Below are 15,525 nucleotides of genomic sequence, written 5' to 3'. Positions count from 1 at the left end.
ATTCACTGCTTTAGAACATCACAAGAAGCGCTATCGATCCAAATCTGATAAATTATGTGACATACTTTCACTAAACATTACAATATGAATAAATACTGCACGCATTCTTTTACAGTCTACTTTAAAGATTAATGAATTAATTGAGGTAACCGTAACTGTAATGTGACATCAAATTACATCCAGACAAACACATTGTCCATTCGACATCCTATTTCAAAGAGCTACGTGCAACTCAATAATGCATAGTAAAGTAGAAGATCAAGGTCCAGCTAGGATGAAGTTACGACAAACACTAGGAGGAGAGAAGTGATACTAAATTGATCGATCTACGTCGAACACATCTGTGCTCTAATCAGCATCAATACTCGAGCAATTTATAAAAAACGTATCTCACACGGAGTGGGGCAAAATACTGCTCAGCAATTCCCAGCTGTATGAAGAATCCGTGTGCGTGCATTCGACAGAACCCTCCCCGGAAATATATGGACGTACATGCATGCTCATGCATGTACAGTGTACATATATATGTACGTATGTGCCTGTGTTGTGTATATGTGTGTGGGTATGTGTGTATACCATAGTTGCACTTATTTTAAAGACAGCATGAAAAATCAATGTGGAGTTGAGCGACTCGGGATGGATGTGTTGTTAGGATATTGCATTGTTCTCCAAAGCATTCCCTAAGATGACGCGGAAGTTACAAAAGTTATCTAGGTGACACGAGTCATATTTTCACAAATTATGAAGAGGTGCAAAGGAAGGAAGAAAGAACACATCAACATGAAATGAGACGTAGCTAGGTCAGCTATGGCTATCGATATTCTAATTTGAACAGTATACTTATGTTGTCTACACAGGTGTAAGGCATTCCCGCTGGTCTAATAATGCTTAGGATGGAGACGAGAAAAAAGGAACAAGAAAAGATGACTGTTCCAATTCACTGGGAAAAACTTGTCTTCTCTGTTATCTTCATACTCCCTGGATTGATTTAATTGTTTTATTTTTTTTAAATGGCCGTCGCTTGAGTTGCCAAAAAAATATTTGGTAGCATGTTAAAATAGTAACTAGAAAAAAAAAATTAAAATAATTAAAATGAGACCTAAGCATTTAAAATTTTACTATTTCATAGTGTGTCATTCCTTCAATTCATATACAGTCAACGTTTCAACATCGCGATAGCTTAGTTTAGAACTGCAGAGACTAACAAAAAGCAAGCATTGTACTCCTTGGTCGTCATTTGTATGTTTCCTTTTATTTCCAGCAATGGGACTACTGGTAAACATTTTGAAATTAAGAGAACTACAAATGGGTAGAGAAATTTCAAATTTGCGCTCATAGATAGGTGTTTGTCATATGAAGAATCTGAAAACAAATTCACAGTAGGCGTGAAATTATCTTACGAATTGAGAAAGCAAAATCAAATTTTTACTGTGAAGACCAAATTTATTTTCTGACTGAACAATAATAAATATTGGAAGATTTTCTGAGAAATAATTAGAGCATTTCATACAGAACCAGAACCATCCTACATCGTCCAATTTCCTCAATGTAACACTTGGGATGACGACGTGGTTGAATTCAATCACTCGTACATTAATTTATGTTTTTTAAAGTAGAAATAAATGTATTTCAAACAGAACCAGAACCATCCTATATAAGCTTAAGCGGGTCATATTTTGTTGCGTATGGTCACTTCAGTCCGGCCTTTCTAACTCATAATTCAATTTTTAGTACGATTGTTAGCAACAGTTCGACAGCAATATTTCATTCCTTTTACATTAAAGTAGCTCAAATACTTCATGAATTTGATCTAGCTCCCAGTTCAGTTTCAGATATTTTAACTGATAAAATTCAAGCACTTCTACAATTCTTAACGCATGAAATATGCATGAAATACAATCCAGGTCTTGCAAGTATTTGCAGTCACGAGCAACAAAAAGGAGAATAATTTCGGAGCTTGCGTTCGCTGACGGTATCGTGTTTATTGTGATAGACCTCATGTTGTATCCGTTGAGCAAGAAGGACGAGTTTTTAATGCTAATTATGGGCAGAATAAGTGATGACCCATGGGTGACACACAGGTAGGGCATAGAAAGCGACAGTTCTGCAAGGCAACAACGCGACGGTCCAAGTAAGAAGCGTCAGTAAATTGCATCTCTGAACAACCTATTCAGGAAGATAGCTAATTAGCTAATCATAAAGTTAATGGCAAAGGTGCTCATTTTACGATATTTGCAGATATGCTCAATGTACCATAGCATGTTTTTCAATCTCCTGCACACAGCTAACTCCAAAAAATACCATACCGTCATGATTAGTCCACACAGTTAAGACGGTCACAAGTTGATCTCATGACTATGTCAAGGAGGACTGAGAGATGTACTTGTAGAAATCGATTAACTGCATCTCTAGATGACACAGCTCTGAACGAGAAAGCGAAAAGGAAGTTAATGATGATTGACAAGCAGTGTCGAAAAAACCGAATTACAAAGAAGTAAGATTGTATCAGATCCATAGAACTAAATATTGTTATCTGAACATTCTTTAGAGAAATGTTCCAATTTCACATAAGAAATTCATTCATCCAATATTTATCTTCCATGTAGCTGAGCTGTGTTGATATTTGTCCCCAACTGGGTGGTTTACAATTATCAGTTCCTTATTTAGTTGACCTCTTTTGTTGTTCATCGGCTCCTCAGCCAACTCTAAATTATGTTCGAATTTGACAAGGTTAATTTTTCATTTAGCTGACCTTCTTTACAGAATTGTAAATCATGCTTGTTAGTTAATGCTTACTATATAAAGAGTTATACTTTTTATCTGGGTTAGATTTTCTAGATAACAATCTGACATTCACTGCTTTCTTACAACTATTTCCTGATATTATCATAATCTTTATCTCAATAAAATATTGGTCAACATCGTATTCTCTGCAAAGCATTCCCTCGGTTCTACGATCTGCTTGAATCAGACCCTATTTCACTAAATACTTTCCTGCAACGATATAGTAAAGATTTTATTGTTCTTTCTTTGAATCCAACAGTTGTGTAAGCAAAAAACTACGTTAATAACGTGAAAGAATTATGATCACATAACATGTGACTATAAAACTAAGGAAGGACAGCGACTACATTAGTCGATAAAGTAAGAATAAATACGGTTAATATAGATGGAATATGGTTCAAGCTTATGTGGTCTACGATTACATGTTACAGCGACATATTTGGATGACTCCAGTGAAGTTATGGATACAAATGTCCTATTAATTTGATCATATATGAATGAAGATATGTTTGTACGAACGAAAATGAAAGCGAATAATTTGAAGTGGCGTGGATAATATGTGTGTCTTATAATATACGAAGCAGAAAGAAGTCGTAATATGAAGTAACAGACTGTGGAGGTAAACTGAAGGGAGTAACGCAATGCAAATATAGGTGGAAGTTGTTTTCGTCTCATTATGTGCTATAGTACAGCACTGAAAACAAGACGAGTAGGTTCACGTATTTTTCATCGTTCTAGGCAATACAAAGAGTGTCAGTAACTCCGAAATTCAAAATTTCAAGTAGTTTTGAGCAATCAATGTGGCTGGAATGAAGAAAGTTGCAAACTGAAGCCAATAGAAAAGAGCAAAATTAAATGGGAATAGATATGCAAATGGGCAATGATATAAAACAGGGACCAAAAAATGTCTGCCTGCTTCCACACGACGCTAAAATGTACAAATTCAAATTGATGGTCGACTTTTTTCCTCTTTTGAGAAACTACGCACAAGAAATGATAATCGTAGAAGCGAACCTTGAAGTTGGAGGTGAAGGGAGAGCAGAAGAGGGACGCTTATAGGAGATGCTCCACAATGGAAAGTGAGCACACACTTTCGGCGCCAGGCACCGAACAAATAAAAATATATCGTCCCTAAGCATACACTGCGCCATGTCACCCAGCTTCCACGATGTCAGTTTCACAGCAATTTGTTTTATGAATAATGTGATATCAGGAAAATTTCTGGTTCAAGGATTGGTTTTCGTCAATTTGTCTCACCAATATTTCCTTTCTTTTAAAAGGATTTCACCTAATCCTCTGTCTTTATCAAATTCATATTTGTAAATGCAATTTAAAGGACGAAATACTGTCTAATTCAAAATTATTTTTTTTTACTAAATTCTTTTTTCTTTCAAAATATCGTTTTCCTCTTTAAATCTGTTACAATTCAGAAATTTCTTTATTTTTTTTATTTTATGAAAAGACTCAGAAGTGTAGTGATTAAAAAGTGAACGTTTTGAATCTTGTGACTGAAGTACTGATTGTTCTGCACACTCCTGCATGCAGGAAGCAATGGAATTTAAAATTTTGTTAATCCAGCTTTTCAATGAATTATTTATATGTACTGGAACTGCTGGGACCGGTGGCGTAAGCAAACCAATTAGATGCTGTCAAACAGCATTTGTACAGGAAAGCCATAAATAATTTAAGTTGTTTTTTTCATCAAAATCAAGCTAAAAAAGAGCTAGTTAGAATGGAGTAAATTCCAAGCAATGCCTTGAATTTTTGGTTGCTTAGTAAACCCTAATCTAATTGCCCTACACCTATAGTTGTATCCTATATTAAATAGGTTTATGACATCAAAATTTAAGCCATTCTATTTATATATTCATCAGTTTGGTATCATGATTTGAATCACTAAATCTTTTTCGAAGAAGTGGTAGCTTCTTGTAGTACCTAGAATATTTTCATATTCTAGTATAATTTGAGTATCCACTCCCGTTAAAATGATATTACCAGGTCGAATTTGAAGTATAAGAAATTAAACACAATCTACTATTTTTTTTTTTAATCGGGCTAGATTATTAGATTATCTTATGTAGCTATATTTTTAAAAAAATTTGGAATTTTAATCTGGCTCGTTTTTTCTAAAAGTCGCACAGTGAGTGTACGAAGAAACTGCAAACCAAGACTCTGGAAAAAACTATAGCATTCGTAATTTACAGTTAGTAACATTGCCGATTAAGCCATTGTCATCAGTAACACAACTACAAAAGAATCAGTCTGCATCTTTTTCCTTGAATAGATTTTGAAACTTAGTTCTATGTTAAAAGCAAAATAGAAAAAAAGAAAAAGTTATTGCATTCCGTGTTTGACAATAAAAGAAAGAAAAAAAAATACAAAGCATTAATTACAGAGTTACAAATGAACCTAGGAGATATGACAAGCTAGGTAACAAGATTATATTAAGATTATAGTCAATTTTATTAGTTTAACAAATATGATAAGCTAAAGCAATGATTGTAACAAAATGTTTTTGAATTTAACTCTTAAGTTAAGAAAAAATGCATTTAATTTCTTAGGCGAAAGTACGCTTATAAAATCTTGACGGCATTGATTTATGCTCTGGATTTTTGAAGCTAAAAAATTTCAATAATTCTATTAAGTTTCTGAAAATATGGCTATTTATTGACTAGATTTGCAAACAGAAGAAAACAAGGAAGATGCAACCTTCTTTGACGCGCAAGTCTGATTGTGAATGGTTAGGGATTTCAAGGATAGTACATCTAGGAGGATGAAAACGTTGATAACATTCAGTTAAAAGTGAAACCTTCATTATTATCCGACCATTTTAATTTCTTATGGGAAGAAAATATCTGCGATAGATATTCCATAGGAAAATTAAACAAATAAGTCGAAAAGCTTTCTCTGGCAACCTTGTTGGAATATCTCAAACGTTTGCACCAAATGGTTATATTCAGTGTTTAGTTATAGATATATTAACTCATAAAGTTTTTTATAGTGACACGTAATAATTGAAAACGTCAGTGCAGATTCTATCCTGAAATACTTTACCATGCTTTTAGAAGTCATAAGCTTAAACTACACAGCTACACTATCAACATTACATTTAATGATGTAATTAAACAAATCAAATTTGAAGTGTGTGACTTAATATTTTCAGTTTCCTTTTACGATACAGATGTACTTAACACTGATGGCTGTTTAATGACATATTTAAAAGCTGAAATTGTTGAAAACACATCAGTGTTATAGACTAAAATTCAGTTGAAAATCTCATTAACGAAACATCTGTGAAAGAATCTTTAAGAATAAAGTTTCAACATTTTGAAGTAATTGTGGGTCATGGAACGAGTTTTTTGTCTTTATGATGATAGAGAGAAGAATAGTGAGCAAAAGCAGTGGCAGTAGCAGCAGTAGCACGAAATTGGTAGGGTATCTTGATTTGTGCGCGTATCGAATAACAGTCAGTTTCTGGATGCAGCACAGTTACTGCATTCACGTATGAGAATCGGGAATAGGCGAGAGTGAGTTGGCGATGTCATAATATGAAAGGAAAGTGGGATAGAAACGGAAAGTTATGAGAAACAAAGAAGGATGAAAAGGGATTTTGTTGAGCAACAGCAGTAAGGCATTCTTCGCAAATTCATGAACCACATTACCAAAAATGTTCATAATGTGCTCCTCCTTAATACTCCTGTTCCTTCTCTTCCCCTCAGGTATTATTATCTTTTTTGTTGAAGATTTTAATTTCAGTGATTCAGTTTTAAATCTTTTTTTCCGGATTCATTATTACGAGAATAGAAACAGTATATTTTACTGGTCATTTGTTTGGAACTTTAAATGCTTGCCACAATTTACTTATTATTTTGTGTAAAATTTATCCAATAATTAAGAAATGAAGCTTAGTGCAGTAAAATCTTTTAAATCATACGACTTACCAAAATTAACAATTGAATGAATCTAATCTACCATAATTGAACTCATTTGATTTATTATAGCAAATAATTAATTAAGTGCATCTTCATTTGCATGAATTAATAACGGTTGCAGGGAATGGATGTATGGCGGGATACGGATATGAGAGGATGAAATTGAAAGAATATCTTGGAATTGAATGGATAGAAGGCGGTTTTGATGAAACTGGTAATAACAGTGGTGGTTATATCTTTTTAAATTAAGAATCAGGTGCATCAGCTTCGTAACGGCTGTTGATGCCGAGTGTTTTTTAGCGGCAACATGAAGACATAGGTTGGAGTAGTAAAAGCTAAAAAATAGATCGGCAACTGGCAACCAAAAACATTTAGATAGGACTGGTTGTTACTTTTTCCTGACACCTTGATGGTATCATAGCAATAATAAAGTAATTCCTATTTCTTTTACATCTATTTCTTCTTTTCCGAGGATCACTAATGCCAAGCCTTTCTTTTAGACCAACATGACAACAAATCGATACGACATGCCAATGATCTGGACTGCACATTTGATGATATAAAGAAATGTCAATGGCGCAATGTTAGAGAGAAAGAAGCACTCGATTCCCTCGACTTTCATTTATTTGAAAAAATTGATTTTAAGGAATTCCCTGTGTTACAAGTCCGGCCAGGACCAAGTCGACTGGCTCGAGGTTCAGATAAAAAGTTCGAAATTGCATTTAAAATGATTACATCGCTATATTTGAAGAATGCATAAGGAATGTGTTGCTAAAATGCCGTTAATCAATTTTTTCCCTAGTGTGCTACATTTGCCATTTGGCCTATTATTTTTAAAATCAAACAAAACCTGATCCAACACCTTACGACAGTAAGGTGATGACTAATTAGAAGGGAAAAGTGGTGGAATAGACTCATGGAATTTCTCATTAAGCTAGAGATATTAACCATGGCTTCGCTGGCAAAAATCAGAGAAAGTTATCAAAACCTGGGTGAAAAATTAAGAAAAATGAACTCTCAAGTAAAGATAGGAGATAATGTTCTAAATTATGGAAATTATGGAAAAAAAAGTCTTTAATAAATTAATAGCGGACAAAGCTTCCCATTTAGGTGACAAACTTTTGTTTACTGGAGATCGGAAACAAGAGGAACAAACTGCTGTCTTGAAGAGTTCACCAATTCTTTGTCAAAACAGCACAGGAATCCTTACTTTTACGTATGTTTCCCTTTCACATAAAAGAATTTACTCATAACTAATTCAAAAAATCGTGTAAATTTCGAATAATTTTCAATTCATTATCGAAATTTAGTTTTTACCAGATAGATTTTCCTTTCAGGTTCTGGTTGTACAATGGTGCACGAGTGGAAGTATTGTTATTGAAACAAAAAAAAGATCGGCTTGTTATTTTGCCGGAAAAACCTTTTGTTGACTGTGGTACAGTTTTGCTCAATACTGAATGTACAGCTGAAATTCCGCCGCGTGATGAAGAATTCAGGTATAAATAGCTTTGACATTTCATTCAATTTGTTTTACATACTTAACTCAGAATTAAGAAATCAACTATATCTTTCTTGCACTTATTATTTTGAAAACCACTATATTTCAACATTTTGAACTTTTAACTATTTTTTCAATCATTTCGTCAGGATTTGATACTTTTTTCCATATAGCATTGGAATCAAGGCATATAATATAGCAAATCGTGAAGGCTCATTTGTCATGGTCGACAATATCGTCTATCGAGCCTCTTTATGCAGAATTTCAAATATGTTTTTCTTACTAGCTTTTCCCCTTTTTATCTTTAAATTTAAACTCACTTTAAATCTTACCAATATTTTTCAGTAAACGATATTTTTTAAGCTAGAATTTTTGAACACAATGAGATAACTTTATGTTTTTATTATCCATATAATATTCTTTTTCACAGTTTGGAGAATGATAAGTATTTGCAACATGTGATTTGAATATTTTTGTTTGTAGTTGATCTGGGCGAGAATTTTCGAGGTCGACCATTCATTACATCCAGTAAAGGAAGTCTTGTTAAAGCTGCTCATGACCTAAACTGCAACAATTTTACTTCAAGATGTCGGTGGCGCATGGTCGGTTATGGATTAGAGGTCATCAGTGCTATTTAAACTGAATTTCAAGTTTTTTTTTTTTTTTTTTTTGTTATGGGCAACTTTGTTTTTACAGAAAAGAAAACTGATTGATTTAATTTCTACAGATGTGGCAGATAGCCGATGAATCACCGAGCAATGAATTAATGTTTAATGCAACGGGTGCTTTACCAGTACCAGAAGCACCCTTTTTGTTCATGTACATTGAGCAGAATCGTCACGGTCCTTTTAATGTTTTACAATCCGATCCAATTGATTGCCAAATAGAAAACACATCTAAATTTAGCTTCAGGTTACTCATATTTAGTTTAGAACGGTTTTTTGTAAATAGTATAGCGTATATGAGGCAAAAACAAATCTCGAGGACATAACTGCTTCAAATAGGTAAAATCTTTCATCCTTATCGTTTCATCCATTTATTACTTATTTTAAACTTTTTACTGATGAATGAAGTATGAGAGTAGATTCTGGACAACTCGTAATGTGGCTTTGGAAATTTGTGCTCGAGATCGTTCATTAAATGCTGCAGAATGTCATTTGGTACCAATGGCTTTATCACCTGCTCTTGTTAGCATAAAAATCAACAAACTGTCGACATTTTCTGTGATTTTTAGAAATTTTTGTTTAAACGTGAATTAATCTCATTTACGACAATTTAATAAATTGTTATGGCAGTGTTTGTTTTTTTTTTTTTTATCAGATTTAGTGATTTATTAATGGATTTACCAGATTTTAGAAACTTAACAAATTTCCTCTAATGGACAAAATTATCATCAGAAATGGCAAATTTATGGTAAATTTATATATCTTCAATTTTTAATTAGTTTGTCAGATTTCAGTTAAAGCTTTTTTTTAGTTAACAGTTGAAGTGAAAAGTATCAACAGTGATTACGACAACTTTATCGCAATCGATGACATAAACTATGAAGGGACATTTTGTAGTGAAGCAGTAAATGCTTGGGATCTCGGTGGCAATTTTTATCCGACATCCATGCTTAGTGCACTAATGCAAAAACCAATATTTTCAACCAAAGTAAGAAAATATCATACTGACATTGTCTTTTTACAAATATGATCGATCATGTCATTATAAGTGTGTGTCAAATACTCGAATTTCAGATATTTCTAAAACCCATTTTATTTTAAATCTCTTCTTGCACTTCTATCTACATGAACTAAAGACATTTGTAAAAACAAGTCCCGTAAATTAAATAATTAATGTTTGATTTTTGGGATTTGGACTGTTCATTTGAAAGACGTGCTGTAGACTGTATGTGGGCAAATCATGAACAAGCAGAACCGGCATGGCAGATTGGTACCACGCCACTTAATAAGCACAAATTTATTTCTCTTACTGGTACTTCTGAATTGCCAGGTAAAGTTTCGTTTATAATAAAATAAATATGCAATTACTGCTGAAGAACACGAAAACAAACAAAAATCTTTCATTTAGATGGTGAATTTGCTGTTGTTCACTTGAAATCTGGTCAAGCATCAACGCTAATCACTGAACCAATCCGATGCATTTCCGGTCAAGCTACACTTACATTTAGGTTTTTGTTAACATCTAATTTTACAAACTAATTAAGTTTGACTTAAGAATTTGAAATATGTCTATATGAACTGACTACTTATGAGTGATACAAGTAGTTGATATCCTATAAGGTGTCTATCGATACTTTTTGACGAACAAAAGCTAGTTTGCATTTATCGTAAAACGATACAGTTATTTTTGCAATTCACAGCAATTCTTCACTTTTCCCAAAAATTATATAAAAATTAAATTTTGCACAGTGATCGAAATAAATTGGATTGATACTGCAGATACATTAATGAGATCTTGACTGTTATAGAATTCATAGAACTCTAAAACGGAATTCAAGTCTTCTGGCTTCAATTTTTCAATTTGCTGAGCAGAAATTCATTTGCGGTACTTTTTTATAAAAAAAAAATTTTCAGATTCTGGCTTAGTGGTAACACACGTTTGGACGTTTGTTTGCTTGAAGATAAGATTTTGGAAGCGGTTGACTGCCAGCAAATAGTCCTAAAACAACCAGGACCTGCATTAGTTGATTTACCGGGAATGAATCATCCGGTACGGATTGCTTTGAAAGCGGAATCATCTTCTCAAGGAATGGCACTAATTGATGATCTAGTAGTTATGGTAAAAAATATAATTATTGAAGGGATTTCAAGTTGGAAGTGAGAAAAACACAGGAAATTTTGCTAGCTTACTGGAAACATTTTTTAATCTTTGTATTAAGAGTTTGAATCCAAACAAAAGATTGTTTGCGCAAGAAGAAAAGGGCGAAAAGATAATTTAAATGAACATATCTCGAGACTTCTTTATTGGTGTATTCTATTTTCTAAAGGTATGAAATGAGATTTTCAGACCATTTCAGGGTGACATATGTCCATCAGTAATACGCCATCACGGTGTGCGTTTATTTGGTTCTGGACTAGCCCAAATACCTGATCCAAATGTTTGCCGACTTCTTTCTTGTAACTTCATGGAAGGTAAAAGCATGTCTTGTTTGTTTATTGATTAGACTTATATACTGAAAATGAATGCGTGGAGCAGTTGTCAAGATTTCAAAATTTCAGGTCAAACATGCTTATACAGTTCAGGTCGAGTTGCTTTGTCTCAAAGTAATTTCAAAGCACGAGATGGCGCTGTTACTGCATTTTTATTTAAAAAAGGAAAAGTAGCAGTACTCGAATCACCAACTTTCCGTCTAAATGCTGCTGCGAGGATTCATTTCTTGTATCGCAACGATGTAATTCTCTTTTCATATATGTCTCAAAGTCTACGAAAATTTTCAAAACTTTTTTTGAAAAAATTCGTTATATTTAATTATGATAGGTTAGTTATATTTAATTATTGACTGGTACATCCATGAGTAGTTTTGACAAGACATTTTTGAACTGTTTGATTGGTCACAAAATAAAATCTGAGCAAATTTATGCAACAACGATTAAGAATGAGTTGGATATTTATCGAGATTCCCGCAAAAACTGCTTCCAGGCGAATACATCTGTGGTTTTTGTATGTCATGATAGCATTAGCCGAGAGTTGGAGAGCTGTTTCAAAGTTAGAGGAGACAGTGCAGGACATGGCTGGCATCATGATTTCATGGAAGTATTACCTAGTGATACAAAGTTTTATATGGTTGCAAAGCTAGCTGATAATTCTAGAAGTGCCCGTGTTTCCATTACAAACATTACTGTTACCGATGTTGACAATAATATTGCTTGTTCACTGTAGAGCTAACGATCTCCCTGAACTTGTTTAATAAATATTTCGGTTTCATTGAGAGCAGTTCAAATTCCCCAAATTTTTTCTTACTTGTTTTGAATTTTGTTTCTTTGTTTTGGATTTTGTTTTTCTTTGAAATTCTTATAAAAACGGAAAAAAATTATTAATCAAAGTGTAATAAAAAACATTTGGTATTAAAATTTCTTTTTTTGCTCATTTGAGTTGCTAATCGTAGTCACGTTGGACATTCATCCATTATTACTCTTTAGTCATTTGTATATTCATAAAGGTATACTAGACGCAGTAATTGTCTCGGAATAATATCACTTTCTCCCTTCCCATAGTTGATCACTGATGGTCAACAATGTTTGCTGAATCAGTCCAATTTTCTTTTTATTTCATGAAATATTTTTGTTTCTAGGTATCAAGGAACGTATATGCTTTTTAATGAACTCCTTTTAAATTTCTCACTGTCATTTCTTTCTTTGTATCGAAGTTATGTTCCTCCATTTTTGGATTCAAAACTACCCGCAGTCTTACTGTAGCTGATCATTTCTTCCTATGGTGTTTTCTAAATTTTTAACTGAAGACAGTTGCTTAACTGGTAAGAAATACCATTATCTATTTTTAGGTGGCTACATCCATATGCAATTAAACCTGCAAGAAGTTTGCTTCCTTACTGAAAAATCATGCGAGGAAAAATTAGAAAATCATTTAACCAGCAGAAGCGAAAGAAAATAGAAAACCGACATCTCGGAAGAATTAACAATAATTCGTCTTTATTATTTTGCATCTCACCGATACTGTAACAAAATTTCTGTGTTTGTAGAATACATTTACTTGGAAACCACTTAATATTAATTAATAACGGTACGAAGAAGTTTCAAATCTAAGTTCTGTCTTTAATTTTGTTCTTTCACAATTTTCATACATATTTCGTAAAGAATAAAAGCTAATTTCATCGAAATGAATGCATCGCAATCAATGATAAAATTATTACCTGTATGCAAATAAAGGAAAGACAGAATTCCATAAAAACAATAGTACTTCTTGTTGAGAAACACAAAATAAGTTTTGCGAACCTCCAAATAATTTACAAAAAATTGTATTAATCCATAGCATTAAAATTTGTCTTAATTCAACATTGTTTAAAGAAATACAAAACTATTTCAAATTGTAGTCCATGTAAGCAATCATTATGCCAAGACTCATCTTCCCATTATAGCCGAGCTTATGTGCTTATCTAGAAAATTTCAACAGTCAACAAAGGGTATGTGCATTGTTTAATATGTTAAAAACTACTCCTTTGTTCTAATTCAAATTTACTTACGACGTTGAAATACTGTAAAGCTTTTCCATGCTAATAGTGATTCCTGGAGGAATTGACAATGTTAAAATCCAACCCTTACTACATGAAGAGAAAAGATCATCTGATAGCTAGCTCTTACCTCAATGTAATCATGCGCTTGTTGCAAGTGAGTGCTAACTGCATATGGAATTAACTTGTCTAGATAGTTTTTTTGTACCAACACGTTATAGTTCGACTGCTCTCCCGCGCTCATTTAATTCAGTTCATTTAAATCCCTTAAGTTCCCCATCAATTCATTCATTTTCTTCAGTTCATACACGCAGGCAAATACTACGAACTTACAAGTATATTCTCGGTATAGATTTGTATCGTGGTTACTAGCGAATAAAATCCTTACAATAGACCATTCAACAAATTCTTTATGCTAACCACAATAACAAACAAGGAAGGCTTTTGAGCGCATGAAAGTCCAATTCAACTCTGAATTGCAAGAGTCAGATGCTCAAGTTTTACAACACTTTTGGCTTTAACACTTATCGCCTGGAAGTATTCATTAAAATTATATCCAAGAAGGTTCAAATATCACTTAGAATTCTTCTTTCAGTTAAATTAAATACAGATGGATTCAAGATCTAAAATCGAAAGACATTAAATTAAAGAAAATTTTAAACTAAGGTCGCAAGTTCACATAAATGGAACTACCATAATGCGACTACTGGCATGAAAATCGAATCGATTCATTATTTTTTTCTGAAAACCACCTCTTTTTTTCTAACTGGTGGAAATTGGGGAAAACTAAATTTGCGTAACTGCATTACATGGCACAAATGTAAATCACTACAATTCCCGAAAAAACATTGATCCAGAAATTATTTTGCATTTTTATTATAATTACTTCTAAAAGACACATGAATAGGTCTGAAATTGTAATAAGTTCACATTATTCACCAACTTAAGAAAGACAAAAGCAAACGATTATTTCCCACAACTCCCAGCACGGAGTATTTCTATTCTACCATTATTACAAAGATGTAAAGCTCTGGTCACTGTTCTATCTGACACCACATCAAGCAACTAGTTCCAGAACTTACAGTTTTAAAATCTCCATGCAAGATTTGAAACTGTCAAACGGACAAGATATATATCGCTGTCATGTTTTGCTTAATTTATGATAATGACCCTAAATTTGAATTACAATTAGTCCACTTTTCAAGAAACAATGAGAAGCGCCAGCGAAACGCTAATTCCTCACTCACCTTATTTGTAAAGAGACAAACAGCATAGTTCATGAAACTCTGCTTTGTTTTCACTGTAGTTGTTGGATTTTCGATTTGAAAAGATTTCTCTGTCTCCTTCATCTAAAGAACCAGTTAGTAAAAGTCACTGTGTAAATGGAATAAGAATCTTTATTCCTCGTATTCAAAAATGAACTCATTCAAGTATTAAATTTCACTTGAAAAGTAAAGTAATGAAATCAAATATCACCTTAATTTTCCAGAATAAAATAACATACTGAAGATGCTTAAGATACTTCAATCAAATCCGAACTCTACTGGGAATTCAGTAATTTCTAGTTTCAACTCAGTATTTTTGTCATGGGAAATCGATGACGCACTTCACTTGCTTATTCCATAATTCGGTACATTGCGTTTTAGGTTCTAAAATACCATGCGTATAAAGACCATAGATATTTACATGCGTTTTCTTATTATTGAGAATAAGCTTTACTGATTGATACAAAGATAGGCTATATGTACCTATGTAGATTAAAAAAAATCGCATTATTGCTATAATGACTTTAGTGATCTAATTAAGATGTTCAATTTCAATAATTTCCAGAAAATTGTTTCTTTCTTCAACAGCATACTCCTTATTTACAATAGCAACAGAATTTTATCATTAATTAAATCTCAAACTAAATTTTAATCATTTGGAGATGTTATCTGCTTCACATTTTGCAATAAATAACACATTCTTTCACTGTGCTGATGTCTAGTAGTGTGCTGTGTTCCAAAAAATGTTTAAATCAAATAACTTGCTGTAACTTAATAAAGAACAGAAGCGCACTGTCAAAGAAAGAGACGATATTCGGGAAAAAAATTGAATAAAAAAGGCACTCATAATTG

General features: G+C 33.0%; 1 protein-coding gene across 1 annotated transcript; it reads left to right on the top strand.

Moving 5' to 3' along the window:
• Positions 1-6,848: 6,848 nt before the first annotated feature.
• Bma-mam-2 (Uncharacterized protein) lies at positions 6,849-12,099 on the top strand (the record flags this gene model as incomplete). The annotated part of the gene is made up of 15 exons (XM_043073798.1): positions 6,849-6,930; positions 7,217-7,411; positions 7,827-7,932; positions 8,054-8,212; positions 8,388-8,482; positions 8,698-8,834; positions 8,942-9,126; positions 9,299-9,437; positions 9,691-9,868; positions 10,069-10,209; positions 10,288-10,387; positions 10,794-10,998; positions 11,237-11,351; positions 11,439-11,611; positions 11,860-12,099. The coding sequence occupies 15 exons, from the start codon at positions 6,849-6,851 to the stop codon at positions 12,097-12,099; spliced, it is 2,250 nt and encodes a 749-aa protein (XP_042929732.1).
• Between the last annotated feature and the right edge of the window lie 3,426 nt (positions 12,100-15,525).

This window comes from Brugia malayi (assembly GCF_000002995.4).
Source record: "Brugia malayi strain FR3 genome assembly, contig: Bm_v4_ChrX_scaffold_001, whole genome shotgun sequence".
Classification (NCBI taxonomy): domain Eukaryota; kingdom Metazoa; phylum Nematoda; class Chromadorea; order Rhabditida; family Onchocercidae; genus Brugia; species Brugia malayi.
Note: the sequence above shows the minus strand (reverse complement) of the source record. Positions and strands in the feature narration are given on the sequence as shown.